Source organism: Carassius gibelio, chromosome B2 (assembly GCF_023724105.1).
Source record: "Carassius gibelio isolate Cgi1373 ecotype wild population from Czech Republic chromosome B2, carGib1.2-hapl.c, whole genome shotgun sequence".
Taxonomy (NCBI): domain Eukaryota; kingdom Metazoa; phylum Chordata; class Actinopteri; order Cypriniformes; family Cyprinidae; genus Carassius; species Carassius gibelio.
In genome coordinates, this window is record NC_068397.1 from 20,777,557 (window position 1) to 20,799,462 (window position 21,906).

At 35.4% G+C, this 21,906-nt stretch overlaps 1 protein-coding gene across 1 annotated transcript; it reads left to right on the forward strand.

The window, feature by feature from the left end:
- Window positions 1-45: 45 nt before the first annotated feature.
- LOC127951685 (aspartate--tRNA ligase, mitochondrial-like) lies at window positions 46-16,145 on the forward strand. The gene is made up of 17 exons (XM_052549705.1): window positions 46-578; window positions 675-774; window positions 860-926; window positions 1,066-1,167; window positions 1,254-1,349; window positions 2,131-2,254; window positions 2,344-2,390; window positions 3,734-3,840; window positions 5,513-5,582; window positions 6,049-6,228; window positions 6,837-6,944; window positions 7,288-7,350; window positions 9,625-9,777; window positions 11,346-11,564; window positions 12,734-12,844; window positions 13,297-13,372; window positions 14,485-16,145. The coding sequence occupies exons 1-17, from the start codon at window positions 401-403 to the stop codon at window positions 14,679-14,681; spliced, it is 1,998 nt and encodes a 665-aa protein (XP_052405665.1). The 5' UTR covers window positions 46-400; the 3' UTR covers window positions 14,682-16,145.
- The last annotated feature ends 5,761 nt before the right edge of the window (window positions 16,146-21,906 follow it).

Below are 21,906 nucleotides of genomic sequence, written 5' to 3' on the forward strand. Positions count from 1 at the left end.
TCACGTTACAAAAGCATATATCGATTAGTTCTAATTTGATTAGTTACGTCACAGCATTCAGTGCGCCGGATACAGTTCACAACTGTCATGATTCAGAATGTCAGTGAAAAGACACATGGATTAAGATTTTTAGTTTAGTTAGTTTTATACGCCATGTGAGGCAAATTGTATATTTGTTTGTATTCTGTAGACCGACTTAGGTATACGATTAAGGAAAGGAGAGAAAAACAAAGGTGACCGTCATTGTTACATTCATTGCGATGAAGTACGTTAACGTTAACTGCATTTATAGGAGGACATAAACAAAACATACACAATTATGTTAAGGGACAGCTCTGGGAAGGATCTTTTCATTTTTTAAAGACAAAATAAAATACACCACGACCTCGCATACAGGACGATGGCAAACAAATACAGATTGTTTTTTCTTAGATCAGCCCAGCAGGTATTGAGATGTCTGTATAGCAGAAGATCAGCACCCTCCATCAATCATATTTATTTTGCAAAACCATCTCTACCTCCAAATTCATTTGCATGGGCTCATAACTTCTCCAGAAACTGCTCTACTTACTCTTCAGGTACTGTGACCTTCATTAAACTAGACAGTGTATTTGCGATAGCCTTTCCCCCCATATATTTAGTGTGATATTTCTAATCTGTTTTGTGTCTTGTAGGTCAAAGCAGCTTTTCACTGAGAAGCCACACATGTGGAGAATTGTGTTCCAGTAATATAGATGAAGAGGTCACTTTATGTGGCTGGATTCAGTACTTGAGGTATGAGACACAATGCTTATTCTTTTAAAAATTAACTGAGCCACATCACTATATCAGACAGACATATCTGTACTTGACTCTTTAGGCAAGATCTTTTTGTGATCTTGAGAGACTTCAGTGGATTGGTGCAAATTCTTATCCCACAGGATGAGGTAGCAATACACTTTTATTGCTTATTTTGTGTCTGATAATTTAATTCTAGTGCTGCTACAAACATGTATCGGTTCATTTGTTGCAGGAACATGTTTTTACTATCACAGTATATTTTTCTTTGACACTTTTTTTATTTAGTCCAAGTCTGAATTGAAGAATGCATTTCTTGGTCTCACTGTGGAGTCTGTTATCATGGTTAAAGGAAGGGTCAGGCGTAGACCAGAGGGACAGGAGAATAAGGTCTGTTCATGTGGACAATAAAGAGAAAACTTTGATACTGTGTTCAGTGTGACTTGTGTAACATTTAAATTTTCATTCAATATTAGAAAATGTCCACAGGAGAAATTGAGGTCTGTGCTGAGAGCATGGAAGTGTTGAATACTTCCCGAAAGCTGCCGTTTGAAATTAAAGAATTTGTCAAAGTAAGTAAAAAATAGTTTTGACTATATAAAAAAAGTGTTGCATGTATGAAATTTCAAAATGCATTATGAAGTAGTTCTAGTTTTGCCTACAGTAGTTCTAGAGTGAATCTCACAAAGAACATAACAGGGTCGCATGTCCCTACAAAAAGAATACCATTCCAATGTTTGGGCTCTTTCAAAAACATTTTTAATTTATTTTAAAGTCTCACCGAATGTCTTTTTTTTATTTTTTTTTATTTTTTTTTTACCAAAAAAATATAAATATTATTATATGTTTTCTATTTTAATATATTTTATAATTAGATTTATTCTTGTGATGAAAGCTGGTAAATACGGTAGATAAAAAGTAACAGCAAATAGTTAAACAGTTTTACATAAAAAAAAAAAAAAAAAAAATATATATATATATATATATATATATATATATATATATATATATATATATATATATATATATATATACACACACACACACACACACACACACACACACACACTCACACACTTTTTGCTGTTATTTTTTAACAGGGACAAGGACAAGACCTTCAGTATCATGGAAATTGTCACAATGAAAAAAACTTAATTGGCCTAAAAATTTGAAATATGACCTCGAAGTGTTTCTTGCCAGTGTTTGTGAAGTTCAACCGTTGTTATTACCGTGGAATAGCCAATGAATTTCATTCCAGATGGATGTTCTTTTCATTATTTATTTGAGGTAACACTTGTTGTCCAAGTAGGATAAAACATCCCTGATATGTTTATTCTTATGTTCACTTTGAAGAAATCCGAAGTCCTCCGGATGCAGTATCGTTATCTTGATCTCCGGTCGCCCAGGATGCAGTACAATTTAAGACTGAGATCACAAATGGTGATGAAAATGAGGGAGTACCTTTGCAATTTGCATGGTGAGGATTTTCAGTGGCATATTCGTACTTGTACGTACATCTGTTAATGTACTGGAATACTCACTGAACATTACCTGTCTTTTCCCAAGGATTTGTGGATGTGGAAACACCGACATTGTTTAAGAGAACTCCAGGGGTAAATATTTTTTTCTGTATAAGCCAAGTGTCATTCTTATAACCAAAATATAAGGCAAGGGTGCTAATTCAAATACAGACTATTCTTGTTTCTAGAAATCTTTGCATATTTAATCAATATGGAATCGTTCAGATTACATATAATATATGTGCTTGCAATTCAAGTGCACTCCAGATGACTTCAAGAATTCAGAAACGTGGCCATGAGTGTTTATTTTTTTGTTAAGTTTATTAAACTACCAAAATTGTAAATTGCACTCATAAAAATGCAATACAAAGATAATACCTACTGAGCCAATTCCAAAGAATGATTGAAAGTATGAATGCAGAATTGTTTAGTAATTGTATACATTTATGAGAGATTGTTATGAGAGAGAAACATGCTTCTGTTTCTTGTCTCCTGCAAGACACCCCGTAAGGCTTGCCCAAACATCAACAAAATAGAGCTGGTGCAGAATATTCCCAGATCATTACCCAAAAATTGTTGATCAATCACATCACTCTGGTTTCTTCCCTCTGGCTTTGTTGTTTTGAGAACTTTTACATGTTTTCAGCGAATGGACTTTTAAAGCTTTGATACATATGTATAAGCATCTGAATGCTACTCTTGGTAACCTCGCTTTTTCTGGACACTCCAGTTTGCAGAATAAACTAGCAAACTGAAGCTGTTCATGCTTGTCATGTGATACAGCCGCCACAATAGCACTGTATATGCTGATATAGGCTTATGTTTTATTTATTTTTTCCATTTTATTTTGAAATATTTAAACGTGGTAACTATATCAGGAAATATTCCAATTCTCTTATATGTGAGTAAATGCATGTTTCAATAGATTGTTATTTGATCTATAATGGGTGATGGGCAAAGTAGAGTAATAGTGTAATCTGTTAACTAAACATAAAAACCAGTACGTTTACTTAAGTGCCAGATATGTGTGTCATGCCATAAAATATTTTTAATACGACTGACTTTGTATTTAATGTGAATTTAATAACAATATTGTAAGTTTTCATTTTAAAGAGAGCAAAAAAAACATTTACATCATCAAAGAACATTTTAACTTCAGTCTAAGGGGGGATGTGCAGATAGATAGATAGATAGATATGAAGTATCACTGATATATAGATAGATCATTAGAAGTCAGTGAGGTGTTTTTAATGTTCTTTTAAAATTTGCATGTTTTTTTCTCCTTCTGCACTTTGCTAATTTATTTTTATTCTCGCTTTTGTATTTTATAATGTTACTTTCATTTCTCGGATTGGCTTGAGCTATGCTGGTTGATTCAGTTCTCAGTGAGAGGCAGGAATACACAGAGTTTATTCAAGTGTAACTGTGTTTTTCAGGGTGCCAAAGAGTTTGTGGTGCCATCTGGAGACCCTGGGAAGTTCTACTCTCTTCCACAGAGCCCACAGCAGTTCAAACAGCTTCTTATGGTGGCTGGCATAGACCGGTAAAAGTCAGATTTTCTTGCCTTTTTCTGTTTCCTTCATATTCACAGATTGTTGTCAGATGCTTGGCACGTTAACTAAACTCTGCCTTCACTGACTGGCAGCACCTTAAAAAAAAAACTACATCCTGCCAGCCAACATACTCCTATGAATCAGATGTATTCTTAGCTGCTAGCAGCTCTGAATTATGCTGAAGTGCAATCATTCAAATGCTGTGTGAAATGCCAGAACAGTGACATGCATGTGGAGTGTACTGCCTGATATGGATTAGAATGCTTCTTTGAATTCTAACCACCTTTTGAAGATTTTTTTTTTTTTTTATAATTTGGAATTGAAAGCAACTCATTTTGAGGTGGTATTAGCACTTTAGTGTCTGTGTGGGTTGCTGCTGACATGTTTAGCTTTGTGTCCAATGTTTGTGTATTAAAGGGGCCTTGGACCCATGTGAGTAGTTAACATTAATAGTTATAATAGTGATAGCAGTTTACATTAAAGAAATGTCAGATTTCACGGGACCTAATATACGATCATTTAAATTTAAATGATGAAGACACTGAGGTTGCAGAAGATTGAAACTATAAAAAAAAAATATTGGAGCTTAAAAAAAATGTAAGGATAAAGGATTGAGCATCTACAGCATATTTTGCATATGCAGTGATTCTGTCCAATACGGTAAGCAGTATTTTTCATTTTAGATAAAATGCAAAAAACAAAAAAATCAGTCATTTTAAATTTGACAGTACATCTGATATGTTAAAGAGTATATAATAAAAGTAAATAATAACTTTTTAAGTGAGTTTGAGATTATGGCATATTTAATACGATGGCAGCTGTAATATGAATGTATGAGTAAACATAGATTAAATGAACATGCACAATTAACTATCAATTGATAAACAACAAAAAACATCTGATATTGACTAATAAACATTATGGGTTCCCCTGTTATGATTTCCCCTTTTATTTATAATGCAATTTTCTTTTATAATTATAAATATTCACTACTGTTCAGAGGTTTGCTTAAGTAAAAGGTATTTTTTTTATTTCGAAATAAATTTAATAGTTTTATCAAGCACCGCATCAGCATATTAGAATGCAATAAATTACATTTTAAATTGCTGAAATAGGAAGTTATTTTCAGTTGTAATAACATCTACATTCACAATATTTTTTCTTTTAAAGGTTTTTTTTTTCTAATATATGTAGCCAAGGTGAGCATAAGAGGTATCTTACTGACCCCAAATATTTAAATGGTAGTGTATATTATTTATTATAACTATTATAGTATTTTCCTGAGTGCACCTTTAAATACTTAAAATTAGATTTGTTTAGTTGAAGCAAAACCAGCTGAACAGAAGCGTGGGCAGCCACCCAGAACACACGAGTATTGTGTTGACGTTTTTGCACAGGCAGCACCTCTCTCATTTTGTTCAGAAAGCGCGAAAGTCTAGTTTCTATTAGATTTTGAAAAATGATAATGACCACAATGGTCTCATTTTCATTTCAATTTTGGCATTGAGCCTCTTTGAATTAATAGTTGCGCTAAGCCAGGACTGCAGGCTTGTTTCATGAAAAGTCTGTCAAAGGAAAATGATATGCTATGCATGATTTAAAAATGTCAGTCAGTATTGGCCCGCAGTCACTTACATACATGGTTATCTCCCACAATCTCAGGTACTTTCAGCTCGCTCGCTGCTACAGAGACGAGGGCTCCAAGCCTGACAGACAGCCTGAATTCACACAGGTAATGATGTGCTAATGGTTGAGGGGAAACATGCCGCAGCACGTCTGACAATATCTGCAAAACTGGGGCTTGGTTCTGATGCAGATGAATATTGAGTGTTTCAATGAAGTAGCTCGCTCTAACTTCCACTCGCGAGGGTGAGAGCTGCTAATAGGCTTTGCGGGATTCTCACTCAGACGAAAAATCACGAACCCCAAAAGACCATTATGCTTTTGTTCAGACAGGCAGCGAAAATCAGATTTTTTGTGTGCCTTTGAGTGAAATCCAATTAGTCTGTAATGTTCTGAATTTCGAAAAAACACTTGATATCTGAAACCGGATCCGAACCGCATTTAGGTGATTTGAAATCTGACTAAAAGTACATTTTATCCACTGTCTGAGCAAAAGGATCAGATTTTAAAAACAAATCGGATTCATGTGCAATGTGAACAAAGCTTTTTCCTTAATTTTTTTTTTTTTCTCCTAGGTGGATATTGAAATATCCTTTGTAGACCAGGCGGGAGTCATGAGTTTGATTGAAGGCTTGGTGCATTACTCCTGGCCAGAGGACAAAGGACAGATTAATGTTCCTTTTCCCTCCATGACTTATGAGGAAGCCATGAGAGACTACGGAGTTGACAAACCAGACACTAGATTTGGAATGAAGGTGACCCCACGTTCTTTCTTTGTACACATCATCCTAGATTGGACGTAAGACATCAGTGAGGTTGTTTGCATGCTGGCCGTCCTTGGCGTCACACTGTGCTGGCATCCTGTTTTCCCACACATCATAGATTTTCATGCGGTGCTCAACAATTAAAAAAGGAATCTCTTGTCATACGTTTTCTCAATGCATTCAGTTCTGCTCATAGAATTACATAGCCGTTTGCTGAATTTGAAGTAGCACAACTTATTTTAGCATTGCTAATAATAAAAAGTGTCTTGAGCACCAAATCAGCTTATTAGAATGATTTCTTAAGTATCATGTGACACTGAAGACTGGAGTAATGACCGCTGAAAATTCAGACTTGATATCACAGGAATAATTTACATTTCAAAAATATATGGAAATAGAAATAGTTATTTAAAATTGTAATAATATTTTACAATATTGCTGTTTTTACTGTAGTATTTTGGGTCAAGTAAATGCAGTACATTTATGTATATTCCATAAGACACATCAATAACTAAATATACACAAATTGTCTTGTTAATAAGTTTATATTCCCTTCATTTATTGATGTGTATTCTGAAGTTTTTTTTCCCCCCTTTCAGCTTGTGGATATCACCACAGCATTCCAGGGAACACAAATTGACTTCATCAAAGATGCACTTCTTAAACCAGGTGGCTGCATTCAGGCCATCTGCGTCCCAGAAGGAACGGTAAGGACAGAATCTGTAGATTCGGATTCTAATGTCCCAACACCGCAGCTGAATCTACAGTGCAAACAGTGTAGTCAGATTTCCAAATGAATGAATCTTTTCAGTCTGTTCTTTTTAATGATATGTAGCCTGGTATTCAAACTAGTAATTATTATGTTCTGAATGAATGTATCAATCAAGGAAATACTTTGCCACAAAAGTTAATTCAGTATTAAATTAATTTCATTTGCACCTCAAAATAATGAAATGAATGAATCACTGAATGTGTTTTGATCGTTACAGTTCCTCCCATTCATATATGTCATCCCCCATATGCTAACTGTCTGTGGCATTTCTTCCACAGAAACACCTGAAGGGCAAAGACTTCGATTTGCTGAAACAAACAGCCAAGACACAGTATGCGCAGGTGAGTTGTGTTCCTTTCTCCTGTGTTTGCTGACAGAACGCCACCTGCATTCACTGGAAGACTTCTGAAATATTTATCTGAAAAGTAATCAATAAGTCAGGATGATTTGGTGGTACAACAGTCATATGTAACACACAGAATACTGTACTTACCCTGAGGCAAGATGGACCTCACTAAAGGGGAACAGCTTCCAATTTGCGTTGTAGGCCATCCATGGAATCTTATAAAGGGAATGTTTTATGAGGTTTTTCTCCACACCATATGTGACCCTGGACCACAAAACCAGTCATAAGGGTCAATATTGCGAAATCATCTGAAAGCTGAATAAATAATCTTTCCACTAGGATAGGGCAATATTTGTTCGAGATACAACTTTTTGTAAATCTGGAAATCTGAGGTTGCAAAGAAGTTTTGATATATTTACGGAAGGAATATATAAAATATCTTCATGGTACATGATCTTTACTTAATATCCTAATGATATTTGGCATGAAATATATATATTTTTTAATTTTGACCCACCCAATGTATTATTGGCTATTGATACAAATATGCCCGTGCTTCTTATACATATGCTACTTATGGTTTTATGGTCCGGGGTCACATATGTAGTACATTTCTAATTTATAACTTATGATTTACGTAATGATTTATGTCATATAAAATAGTTTGATCTATTTTTCATGTAAATTCATGTCAGATGCTTGGTCCTGAGATAAAAATGAATACTAATTTGCATCTTGTCTAATTCTGCTCTTGTAAGTGGTGCTGCTAAGGCAAAAACCTCTGTATCACTATTGCTCATTATGAGGGAACTATGACTAAATATTGGGACATTTAAACCAAAAATGAAAATTGTTGTACATTTTTTCACCCTCATGTCATTCAAAACTTGTATGACTTATTTTCTGTTATGAAACATCAAGGGAGATATTTTGAAAAAGTCCCAACTTTCATTGTTCATACACTGGAAGTCAAAGGGGTTGTTTATTAGATTTATTATATAGACTTTCCTTGTATGGACAAAAAGCAGAAAATCAAAATACCTTTCTTTGTGTTTTACTGAATACAGTAAGCCATAAAGGGTTGGAACAACGTGAAAGTGAGAAAATGATGACACAGTTTTCATTTTTGAAACTTACAGCATGATCAGTGGTAGTTCAATTCCCCAAATGAATGGCTCTTTTAAGTCATTTGTAAACCATCCACCATAACCAGTTTGGCCCAACCGATTCCTGAAAAAAATGATTTTTTAGTCTTTATTTTTGGTCAGTTGGTACCAAAGAGCACAACCAGTATAGTCCATCTAATTTCTAAACAAAAAATTCTTATGAGTCATTTCTTTGTCGTGAATAAAAACATATACCACAGTCAGTGTAATCTGACTCCTGAACAACTTATATTGTTATATTTTTGGTAGATGATAATAAATAATAAAAAAAAAGAAACAGCATGACCAGTGTAGTCGAACCTCATAATGAATGACCCTAATGAGCTGGGTCTTTTTAGTGAATCAAACACAGCTTACAGCTTACTGTGTTATTTTGTACTTGAGGCTTGTGAAATGGAAATCAGTGTAGTTTTGCCAGTAGTACTTAACAGAAAAATCAGTCAATGAAATATTACCACATTTTTTTAAAGCATTATTTATCCTAACACTAACCATAAAGTGTTTATTTCATTTTAAAAGATACATTTTGTTAACTTTTTTTTTTTTACTGCAAAAATACAATAAAATAAAATCTCATCCCTGTCAAAAAGGGAATGCTTTTTTAATAATGGTTTCTTATAAATGTCAAGAACATAATTGTTTAATGTTTTTCAATACTTCTGTCGGTGCCAGTAGCCTTGTGGTTGTGCTTTGGGCGATCCAAATTCAAGTTCTGGCTTCCCTCTCTTACATTCCATTCCGTCAAGTCTCTACTATCCAAAAAAAAAATGTTCTTCAACACCTCTGAGAGCTGACTGTTCAACTTCGTTTTCTCACTCTAAACACTTCTTCACAATTGTCTTCTGTCTGCATTTATAAATAGAAAGTGAACTTTGAGCTAGTGTTTTTGGCTTGAACTAAATGGCACCGTCAAAGGTGATTCTCCAGTGCTATCCGTTTTAGTCCAGCTCTTGGCTTGTTTTGTGTCTGGGAAACCAGCCCGCAGTGTTCTCGAGACTGATGATTGCTCAAGAGTTTGTGCCCTATGCTGTCAATGGAAATTGAATATGGGCCGGTGGAGGAAACGGATGATCATTGCTGTGTTTGCACCGTGTGTCGTACAGGAGGTGAGTGTGGCTTCAGTAAGGGCAGATGGTTCACTGAAATCTCCTCTCAGCCGGCTGCTTTCGGACACGGCCAAACAGCAGCTGCTCCAGATGGCCCAGGCCAGTGCTGGAGACCTGATCTTCATCACAGCCGGACCCCGGGAGAACGTGGTGCGTATCTGCCTGCATTGTGTTCCTCATCCTCACAGATTCATATATCCATGCTGATTCAGTCTCACGATCAATCACGAGAGCTCATTGAACAAACGTCTACATAAAACTGCAGTTAGACCACAAGTTCATGAAGATATTTTGGGTTGGAGTAAATAATTTTACTCCAACATCCCCATTTAGTGTCCTCAAGTACCTTCCCATCACTTTTTATACCCTACAGTGATTGATAACTAAGGGTTTTGGGAAAATATGGCTTCAGAAGAATGCTGACATGATCTAATCACTTTTAAAAGAATATTCATCTTTTCCGTGCCTCGGCTCTCGCTCGGGGCTGGTGCAGATGGTGAGCTTGGCACAAAGGGAGACGGCTGTTTAGTCACAGAGCAGAGATGTGGGAGATGGCTTGGGATAACTGGCGAGCTTTGTGTGCTGAGGTTGTGGGATGAATGGTGATGTCGCTAGTGCAGAAAGCGGGAGAAATGAGAGCTGGGGGAGATCTTTCCCCTCAAATATAGTTTTGGAGAGTTAGGAATTCATTTGCATGTTCCTGCCCTCAAATACATGCATTGTAAAAGTCTCTTGTGGTGTCATTTTCAGATGTTTCATGAATTAATAAAAATTTGAGTTGTAGTTCAGCTTTTTCTCATTTTTAAAATGACTTATCCGAGGTTAAAAGTTATTCTCCAGCGATCTAGATTCTCAGAATGTGTAATCATGAATGTCCTGAAACATTCAGAATCTTTTATGTTATGTTAAAGGGATAGTTCAAACAAAAATGAAAATTCTTTCATTTGTGGAACAAAAAAGTGTCTACTGTTTTTGTACTTAAAATGAAATAAAGTCCGAAATAACATCGGATCCCTTTGAAAAAAAAAAAAACATTCACTCTTTAGTTTGGTGACCAGTTCACACTGTGAAGTATGACTTTTGCCTCCGTGAACTCCTAATTTGCTGCTTTTTAATAGTGAGGTAGTTGTTGAGTCTAGATAAGGGGTTGGATTAAGGGATTTTAAATATGGTCATACAGAATAATGCATTAATATATCCTTTATAAGTACTAATAAACAGCCCAATATGTTATTAATAGGAATGCTAATAAGCAACAATCTAACAGTAAGAACTGGTCCTTAACCTGATGTGTTACCCAAAAAAGTCATTAAGTAAAACCCTTAACAATAATTTTCAGTTATTGAAATAAAACCGAAAAAAATTAAAGAAGGAAAACAAAAGATATAGGTGATTTTATATATATATATATATATATATATATATATATATATATATATATATATATATATATATATATATATACACACATTTGCATTGGCAACTAACTGAAATAAGTGTAAGTTGAAGCACTAAAATAAACTGATAATAGAAACTAAATTTAAGTTATATAAAAATATATTTAAAAGAAAACACTAAATTCCCTTCAAAAGATAGAGGTTAATTTAAGCCTTTGTGGGTGTTACAGATTTGAGTCTGAAATCATTCACTCTTTCTGTCCTAACGATTTTTTGTAGTGCTTACTATTTCACTATATAATAGAATGTTTCATATTTTAGCGCCCTCTGTTGGGGAAGCTGAGACTGCAGTGCGCGGAGCTGCTTGAGCGCTGTGGCGTGTCTGTTCGTGACCCATCTGTCTTTCACTTCTTGTGGGTGGTGGACTTTCCACTCTTCTTACCCAAAGAGGACGATCCAGAGATGCTTGAGTCTGCCCACCATCCCTTCACTGCTCCAGTGCCCGAAGACACCCATCTGCTCTACACTCAACCCCACAAGGTATGTCCCATCACATCTCAGGCAGTACATCAACACAGATGATCTTGTTTAACCTTATGGAATCATAGCTTTGCATTTTGATGGAAAATCATCTTCTCTTTTCTTTTTTTTTTCTTTTTTTGTGTGTTTTTGACATTCAACAAGGCTGCATTTATTCTATAACAAAGTAAAAACTTTAATATTGTGAAATATTCTTTCAGTTTAAAATAACTATTTTCTATTATAATATATTTTAAAATGTAATTTATTCTTGTGATAGCAAAGCTTTATTTTTAGTAGCTATTACTCCAGACTTCAGTGTCCCTTGATCCTTTATGAATTAGTCTAAAATATATTATTATTATTAATGTTGAAAACAGTTGTGATTCTTAATTCCTGTATAGAAAAAAGGACTGCAGTTATATGCATTATTATTTTTTGTTTGGTATGAAATTTATTTGAATTTGTTTGTAACAATGTAAAAAGTCAATTAATTTAACGCATCCATGCTTAAAAAATTCTGACCCCAGAACTGTGGAACAGTAATGCCTATTTTTCTATGTAGTTCTATGTAATATTTGCTCTCAAGTCATAATGATTTATGAGTAAATTATTCTTTAGAGTAAGAGTCAAATTGGTTCGCAAATTGGTCTGAATGTTTATTTAGCGAGTTGGTAAAAATAAAAAATACTTTAAAAAATGCTTATCCAGTCATCAGAATCGACTGGAAATGTAATGTAAATGTCACAAAAAAATAAATTATTGGTTTCATACCTACTAAAACAAATCTGCTTCTGACATCCAATAATCCATGTCAAGGACTAAAGTATAATTTCAGATTATTATATCATTGTTCATCGAAACGTTTTGGATCATGACATTCAGTATAGTGGGGTTCAAAAGTGGCATCCTTTAAATTTTAGACCTAAATATACAGTATACATAACTATATAGCTTAATAAATAGTAGAATTTGTCATAGGAATACATTTTCACTGGTGGTCTCAAGCATTTTGACCCCCCGGTGAATTTAAATGTGCACATGCCTTGAGATAGTTGGCGATACCCAGAAATAGTCTGGTTTTATCACTTTGTAAGTCAACAGTCATAAGCCGAGTATTTCATAGAGGAAATTTATGATCTCGCTTTGAATTCCGCACGTTTCGCCCACCTGTTCATCTGCTCTCTCAGGTGCGTGGCCAGCATTACGACTTGGTACTGAATGGCTGTGAGATCGGAGGAGGTTCGATTCGCATCCACAATGCCTCTCAGCAGCTGTACATCCTGGACACCATTCTCAGGGTAATGCCACCAGAGTGAAAAATTACACCGTGAACACAGTGCATCATTTAATGCTACTCTGACAGCGAGTTAAAGCACTTGTAATGGACGTGTCCAGATACCCGGCTGCAGCATTTTCTTATTTGTGTCTCTTACTTAACACCCCCGCACCACCGACTACCCGTTCGGTCGCTGTGGCAACCCATTAAGCTATATTGAACTGCCTTTAAAGAAAACAAATGCTTTGGATCTTAAGAGCCAGGGAGAAGAAACACACATTTGGGTCGATCTTAAGATTTGTGTCTATAAAGGAAATCTTTTCGGAGGTCTGTTTACTCTGTTGACACTAAAGATCTGTACGATTTATACATGCCGAGACTATGAACAATTCCCTTTCAAGCTGAAAAGGCTGTGAATTACAAGGCCCACTTAGTCTTTTTTTGTTTTTTTCCTCTGTCTTGCTTGTGGTATAGGAGGACCCATCACTTCTTGCTCATTTATTGGAGGCTCTGGACTCCGGGGCCCCTCCTCATGGTGGAATCGCATTAGGTGAGTGAGCATTCAACACATGTTACCTTGGACTTTTGCAAGGTTGTTGGGGCACCACTGTGACGAAAGTACTTGTTGATTACATTCTCCTGTTGGTTAAAGTGGAACGGTCATGCTCAAAACTTACATTGCTTGCTAGCCAAGAATTTTTGGCAGCTTTGTTTCAGTTTGAGGCTGTAAACTGAAGCATGAAGTGCCCTTGATCATTCGAGAACCTCTGTTTGGGTTTATTTCTGTGTGTGGCAGCCCTTGAGCTGTTTTTAAAGCTTGATTGAACTGTGATATTTAAATTGGCAATGTTCTTGTTTACATTATAACATCTTAAAAAAAAAAAAAAAAAAAAAACTCAAATTTGTGGGATGCACTGATATTATAAAAATTAAAAAATAATTACATGTTGCCCGATTCTATACTATTTAGTCTAAATAAAATAAAGAAAATAGTTGTTTTAAATACCATAACTGAATTCAGGCATCACAACATTAAAATGTATAGTGTGAAAAACTTATTTTCATTTTGAGATTTTCTTAAGATTACATTTACAGTGTTATTAAATGATTCATGTTTGTAAAGATTAACTTTAACTTTTAATTTCATTTCAATGTACAAATGTAAATTTAATACACAACATCTCAAAAGTTTGGTGGCTTTTAAACTGAAGAAATTAATACTTTTATAGAGTAAGTATGCATTAAATTGACCAAAAAATACAATAATAATAGATTTTACACAATTACATTGATAATGTTACAAAAGACTACAAAAGACAATTTGGTAAATGTTTCTGAAAATGTTCAATTATGCTATTTTAGGAATAAATTACATTAAACTATATATTTAAATAGAAATATATTTATAATAAATAAATTATATTTCTTTTTTACAGTTTTCCTGTAAATTTTTTTTTTATTAAATAATAAATTGTATTGTATTTATTAAATTGTGAGCAACAGAGACTTCTTTCAAAAATATGACAACATTTTACTGACCCAAAACCTTCGACCATTAGTGTTTATTAATTACAGATAAAAATAAATTACATATAATAAATAAGGAAACAGTATATTGTGAATTCCTAATAATGATAAAATTGCTGTTTTTCTCCTGAACAGGGCTAGATCGACTGGTGTCCATTATTGTAGGCGCTCCCAGTATCAGAGACGTAATCGCTTTTCCAAAATCCTTCAGAGGTCACGACCTCATGAGTCATGCTCCAGACTTCGTCTCTGAAGAAGACCTGAAGCCGTACCATATTTCTGTAGTCTGGCCTAGCGCAGACCCAGAGGGACAGCAGGACAACTCTGTGTAAACTCTAAAATCTGTGTTAATATGCGTATGATGTTCCGTTTGCGTGAGGATGCAAAACAGTTTGTGATTTCCATCGGCACCGTACGGTCGCCATCTGTGTCCTCGCCTTGTGACGGACTTCAGAGCAGAAGCAGCAGGATCACTTACTGTCCTGAGAGAATTGAGCACCATCTTCTGAGTGAAAGTGGCATCTGTGTCCCCCACATCAACAGACACTTTCTTCTGCCTGTTTCAAACGGACAAGTCATGGACTTTCTTACCATATACATGATCTGTAATTTGTGTTTTCAACTGCATTTTTTTTATTCCATCAGTTCCAGTGAAAAATAGGTGGCTTGTGAGTTTCCATTAGGGGGCAGCGTTGATCCACTGCAACTGTTCCCACCACCCCCCCCCCCCCCCCCCCCCCGACATGCCCTGCGGTGAAGTCAGCATGCACCACATCCTACATTTTTTTTTTCCACCAGCAGACATACCTAATAAAGCTACATTTCAGTTTCTCTCAGCGATGCCTTATCTGCAAAAGCAGATGCTCATTTTTCATGCCCAGGTACAACTACTCATTACAGCCGGTGTTGTTTTAAAGCAGACCTGCGAGTTGGCTGCCAGGCTGTGAACACAGTTCTGTGTAAGACATGCAGTTTTTGCTGTTCTTCCAATGACATTTCCTTAAGTACCCACTCTTTGCCTATTTACATGACTATGTTTACGTGGAAGTACCTGCCTACATTCAGTAGATGTTTCCATTAGTGCTTAAGAGACAATTGCTATACTGAACCTTTGTTGATTGATATAGATCTCTTTATTAATGTTTTATAAATGCAACAAATTCAGTTTTAAAGGCAGTTTTTAAATTCTGGTTTGGGCTTTTATCCTTTTTCCTCTTAAAAAGGGATGATTCACCCAAACATGAACATTCTGTTGCAGACTGGCTTGATTTTACTTATGTAGAGCACAAAAGAAGATATTTTCAAATACATGTTTTTTTTTTTTTTTTTTTTTTGTCCATAGTTTTTTTTTTTTCACTTTTCAGAATGATCTTCTTTTGTGTTCTACAGAAAAATGAAATGTGTACCATCAGCAGCAAAAACAGTTACCTGGAAAAGCACAGAAAATAATTTTTCAGTTTCAGACGGCTGAAATCATTGACCAAAACCATAAGGTTTATTTAGCGCTTCTCCGTTTTGACCACGTCAGCGTCTATCTCGTACGCACTGTGCATTACCTGAAACAGGTATATACCTCAGAAGTGTGCACTAATCGTGCCTAAACTGTGCCACATTTATTTAATGTTAATTTTATATATATTCGATTTATATTTTATTTAATAAAAACATATGTAAATAAGCAGCTGTAGTCTTTTTTCTGTTAAACAGACTGCCAGCCTATTTCTTTTTTTCACAACCCTGCAGCTACTCCAGCCGTTTTATTTTGCTGTCTGAAATAAAATGATTTCCAAATATCATTCAGGAATTGTTTGCTGTGTATTTGAATCCTTTTATGTTTAAATAACTCCTGACCGTTGCATCAAAGCAAGCGTGATGTTTCTGATCTCTTAATGGAGATGCTACCTGCATGTTCGGCAAGAAGAAAATTGCAGTTCTCAAGGAACACAATCTTAGGCGTCATTACTCCTCTCAGCATGCAGTGCAGTCTGTTAGGTATGAGGTTGAGATGAGCTGCTCAACTCCAAAAAGGTCTACCCATGCATCATTAACTGTATATAGTTTAAATCCATAGTCATAAAAACCCATTTTTATTGCAACTCTTCATCTGTCCACCGCCTGGTTAGTTAGTCACCAGGTATTTTGCATTTAAGACCTCTGATCTAAGAGGATAGTGCTGCTTCTGCTGTTGTCCAGTGTTCCCATCAGCATCTTCTTGGGTTCAAGCAGACCTTTACCTCAGCCCCACTGTTTTGCCAATGCTGCAGGGAATTTAATGTCTTAATTTAATGCCTCATAACTATCAACAGAATTGGCAAGGTACCTCTGGTCACCTCATTCTCATTATTCTTTCTGCTTTGTAACACATCCACTTGTCTGGTTTGCCTCTAATTGGCCTACATAACCAAAATGGCCCATGTTTTTCACTGCAAACATAAAAGTCACATAAAGGACGCTGAAAATTTCCTCTGGATAAACCACGTTGTTTTGCAGTACATGACTTTCAGTGACGGAAAGGTAATTATAATGTATTCCACTATGAGACACTTTTAGGCCTCCCTTATTTGTTTCTTTTAAACCCTCCCTGTTTTGTAATCTCGAGGGATCACGCTCTGTGGAGAATAAACAAAGATATTTGACGGGAAGGCCATTAAGGTAACTTGCAAACATAGTAAAGGACAATAGGCTCACTGGCTTTGTACTAGATCTCATTGGTTTTTAGCCGTTTTTTTTTTGTTTTTAATAAATTCTTTTTTTTTCATAGCGATTTTGAAAAGGGTATTGGGGGGGTGGGTGTAAATGGGCTACATGTTTTTGGCGGAGTTCCCCTGGTCGCATTCCAGGGGCTATGTTGTTGGGGTCGCCTCAACCTGCGGACATGAGAAACAATCCACAGCAACTTGGCAACACTGTCCATGTATAAGCAGACATATATGACTATGACCGAATCAACCGAGACAAGGTACAGCGTTTTGCAAAGTGGAATAGAATTAATAGAATAAGCTGTTTGAACGAATATGTTGGATGAAGGACTAAATGACTTACTGGTTCAAACAGTCATTTGTGACCACCTACTGTTTTTGTTTAATATTTAAAAGGGTCATGTGACATTGCTAAAAAAAATATTATTTGTATATTTGGTGTAATGCAATGTGTTTATGTGGTTTAAGGCTAAAAAAAACACATTGTTTTCTACATAATGTACATTAATTTTGCTCCTCTATGTCCCGCTTTTCTGAAACAAAGATTTTTACAAAGCTTGTTGTTCTGAAAAGTGAGGTATGCTCTGATTGGCCAGCTATCCAGTGAGTTGTGATTGGCCGAATGCCTCAAGCATGTGACAGAAATGTTACGCCCCTCACCATACTGTGATGCCATGTGTCACGGTGCAACAAGACAAAAACAATAAAACCCATTATAAACAAGGCATTTGTTGCATCCAGTGGGGACATAATTACTGATTATAATGAGTTATACTGTCTTTTTATGCGTTGCATTTGTGATCGGAAAAAACGACAAGCAACAAGCGCTACTCTACACTGCTCAAAACTCACGTTTAAATCATCAGTGGCAAATCTTTACATATGTAAACATACTTACAGACTATGACTCAGATGTGCCAGACTGTCCTTGCAAAGTTGGAATTGCCCCACTTTAAAGAAACAACCTTTGTGCACAGACGGCATTAGGCTACTCTCCCAAGTTCAGGAAACAGTCCTCATCCTCCATAAAATGTGCAGCACACATCTGAATATTTGGGTTGAACTGCTCTGGACCAGTGCTGTAAATACAACTTAACCACTGATTTCTAGTTTTGGAAGGACAAAGAAAGTAGTTTTGCTTTCACAATTAAACACACAGCGACTCCACAACATGGCGCCGGCTGGAACAGCAAGAGTAAAAGTTACGTCTTATTTCTTTGCAATATACTAATCTTCCCACATTGTGACTTGGACATTTGGGGGCATGTTAGAATGAGCCATTATATGTAGGCATGGTTGACTCTTAACTTTTATAGAGAATATCTCTTTGCATTTGAGACATTAGTCTTTTCAACTTTACAGATCTTCTTCATGCATCAAGAGCTTTGTAACACTCCAAAGAGAAAGAACATTCTTTTTAAAAAATTGCATCATATTAAAGCTATCATTGTATTTTCTCAACATTTCTTATTTGTATGTTTAAAAGTATTTTAAACATTAATCTTATAAAATTCTCAATGAATTTGAAATTTTGCAGTGCAAATTAATTTATGGCATCCCAGCTTACTCAAACAGTCTGTGCAAATACATCTAATGCCACTTCAGATGCACCTTCTGTGTTTCCTGCAGTGGAAAGATGCAGTTTGTTGATACTGATTTTATTTGAATGGTAACAGCTCTACAGTTTTTTTATTAGTATTTTTTCTTTTTCTTTTTATTATTATTATTCTTTATTATTTATTATTATTATTACATTGAAACAATGTAAGAATATGATGTGATAGATGACATATTTAATAAGGTCAGTGTAAAATGACAATTTAAGAAACGTAAACGTTTATTTGTTATTTTAACACCTTTCTTGTCACAGATCACTTTGTTTGAAGAGTAAAGTGAGAGAACATCTGTAACTCTTTTTTTGCATTAAAAATAAGTATAGATTTTTGTTTGTAAATGTTATCAATTATAGATTTTAGAATCTGCAAAAATCTGTATCGGCAGGTCACACTTACAAATCGGTGCATCTCTAGTTCATATCCTTTGGGAGAGAAACAGAATCAGGAGGGTTCAAAAAGGCAATGGATAATTTTTTTTATTTAAAGGTACATCTCAGTGTCAAGCCATCCAGTATTTATTAAAACTCATTAAGAAAGGCTTGCTGCTGAATTCCCTAAGGTTTGAAGAAGATTGCTGTAATGATGTCTCAGGAAGCAAACGGTGGTCTGTACACTCTTGCACAACCAAATTAGCTTTAGTCCACTGGTATTTTGGGGTGAACCATACAGCTGGTTGATTAAGAAGCAAATATTGAAATATACCCTGAGAAATACAGCCATAAATGTTTGCAGTTATTATTGTGTTTCTCAAGCGATAGTTGACACTGGAACAAGTCTAGCCGCCCAGTTTTTGACATGGAGTCAGGGATGTCAGCTGCGTTTCTTTCTGGCAAAAGAGATGGAGTATTTGTCCTCTGTCCTTAAATCCATCAAATTGCATTGTGACTTGAATAATAAATTGTCTGTCAAGCATCCTGATGTCATGTTTTGTCAATATTGAAGTAGTTTGTGTGCCATGGTACGCTATGGGACACGCTGCTCAGTACATGCCTGCTGAATTATTCTGAGCACAAAGATAAACACATCCAAAATGTCTAATGTGGAGGCATGCTGACTGCTTTGGTAAGGAAGCATGTATGTTGATCAATGGGAGCTGCGTTACAGAAATAGTAAAAGGATCAATAAAGCAAGCAATGTTTGTTTACAGTTTTCCAGTACAGTTTGAATATATCAAAAAGAGACGAATGGATATTTTTCTTCCATTCCTTGATGATTTCATTTGATTGATGTGAATTGTGAAGGTCACAAAACCGTAAATGCTTGTAAAGAAGTACTCTAGCTTGAGAGCTTGTTCTCTAGCCAGACCAGACAGAAACCAGCCACTTTCCATTTGTACAAAAGAAGAGACTGAAAACCTATCCTCATGGGCAACATCCATTTTAAGTGCATGTTAAGTTTATTCCCTCCTGCTCTATGTGAAATTTTCCTTGTAAATTTAAACTGATAACACCTACAGCTGTTTTGACTCTTTCTCAGTCTCAGTCCCAAAAGTCTAGTGCTCTAAAACTAGCAAGGAGGAACATTTTTAGAGCTCTGCCGTGTACAGTTCTACTCTTAAGCTTACACACCCCATGGTAAAATCTTCAAGATGTTTTTTACAATCTCATATTGCTAAAATAGAACTTAAGAAAGGTTTAATAAAATGAAAAATTTAGTTTAGTATTTATCTTAACTTTCATAAAAAATGTTAAGACTATTTTAGAGATGTTTAGAAAAACTGTTGGAAATGCTTGATAATAACGAAAATCTGAAGGTTGTTTCGAATTAAGTATGTCTTCTATTCTGGGCCAAATATAACTCCGATAAAAAGGAACTATGAAAGATCTCAGAAAGCAAGTGAAATATGAAACCGAGTAAAGGCCACGCTGAACTGAGAAAAATGAGAGTTCAGAACATTTTATAGTCCTCCGGTGTGTCATTAATTTCAGTGCAAGACCTGGTGACAAAAGACATTTGAGTTATTTGTTAAAGGGACTGCAGTGTCCCCACCCACCCGCAATAGTTCAAAAGCATCAGAGAACATGCTCGCTGCTATCAGCTACTCCATTCACAGCTGGTGGTCTCATCATGCTACCTTTCATTTTAGAAAGAGAGTTGTTTTTGTTTTTTTGGATTGAGTTAGAATCCTAAGGCATTCATCTTAGAGCAAAACTTTGTGATGAGATGGAGCTGTAACTACAAGATGTTGTCTCTTAGGTGAGGAACTGCTGCTGTTGTTATTTTCAAGCCATATCAAGTTTTAATGGTGTAGCAGGTGTAAAGCTGAAGTGTGTAATTTTAATGATATTAAAAATGTTCTCCTGTCCTAGGCTGGTTATAACCATTTGGACAAAACAACGTCTTAAAATAAAAGTTCAGCCCAAAATAAAAATATTTTGAAAACTACCGTCTTATAAATAATGATTTCTCTTCTAATTTAGACAAATGTCTCTTTCAATGGAGAAAGCAATAGTATGGACTCTGAAGCAACCGGAAGTAACGATTTGAAGTTAACTTTTTTTAATGATTCGTTTCTTAAAAAAAAAAAAAAAAAACACACACACAGCTTTTCACCTCTCACAAAATTAAATGACCAGCTGGAGTCATGTCCAAACACACATACTTCTTGGATGACATGAGGTTGAGTAAATGTTTAGTGAATTGTTCTCTTAAGGAATGATGTGTGTTTGAGACGAAACTATCCGGTCATCAGAACCGATGGAAAATGAAGGGAGTTTTTGAGATACATGTTTGAAAAAGTACTTTTCTTTTCATTTTTGTTTTTGAAGTTCATTTTGGTAACAACACCACTAACAGGTTTCTTTCTTTCTTTCTTTTAGGTTACTGTTTGACATTTATTAACATCATGCACTGTATGAAATATACAGGAACCAACCCAGATAGCACACATACGTCTGCAAGATGTCTGTTAAAGATCTGTTGATCTGGAAAGCATCTGCTGTCTACAAACGTCTGACAGATGTCTTTCAGATGTCAGTTTTGCATACTTTTAAAATCATAAACATCTTATAGACATCTCATAGACATCTATTTGACATCTAAAATGAAACGTCCTATAGACGTATTGCAGATGAGCAAACACTCTAAAAAATACGTCTTGCAGATGTAAATGCACACGTCAAATAGACAAGATGTAAGTGTGCCATCAGGGAATATGTTATTCCATACTACAGACATTGTCAATTTCTGGCAACCATAGCCAAGCTGCTGTACTTTATCCTAAAAATAGCAACAGGATTTTT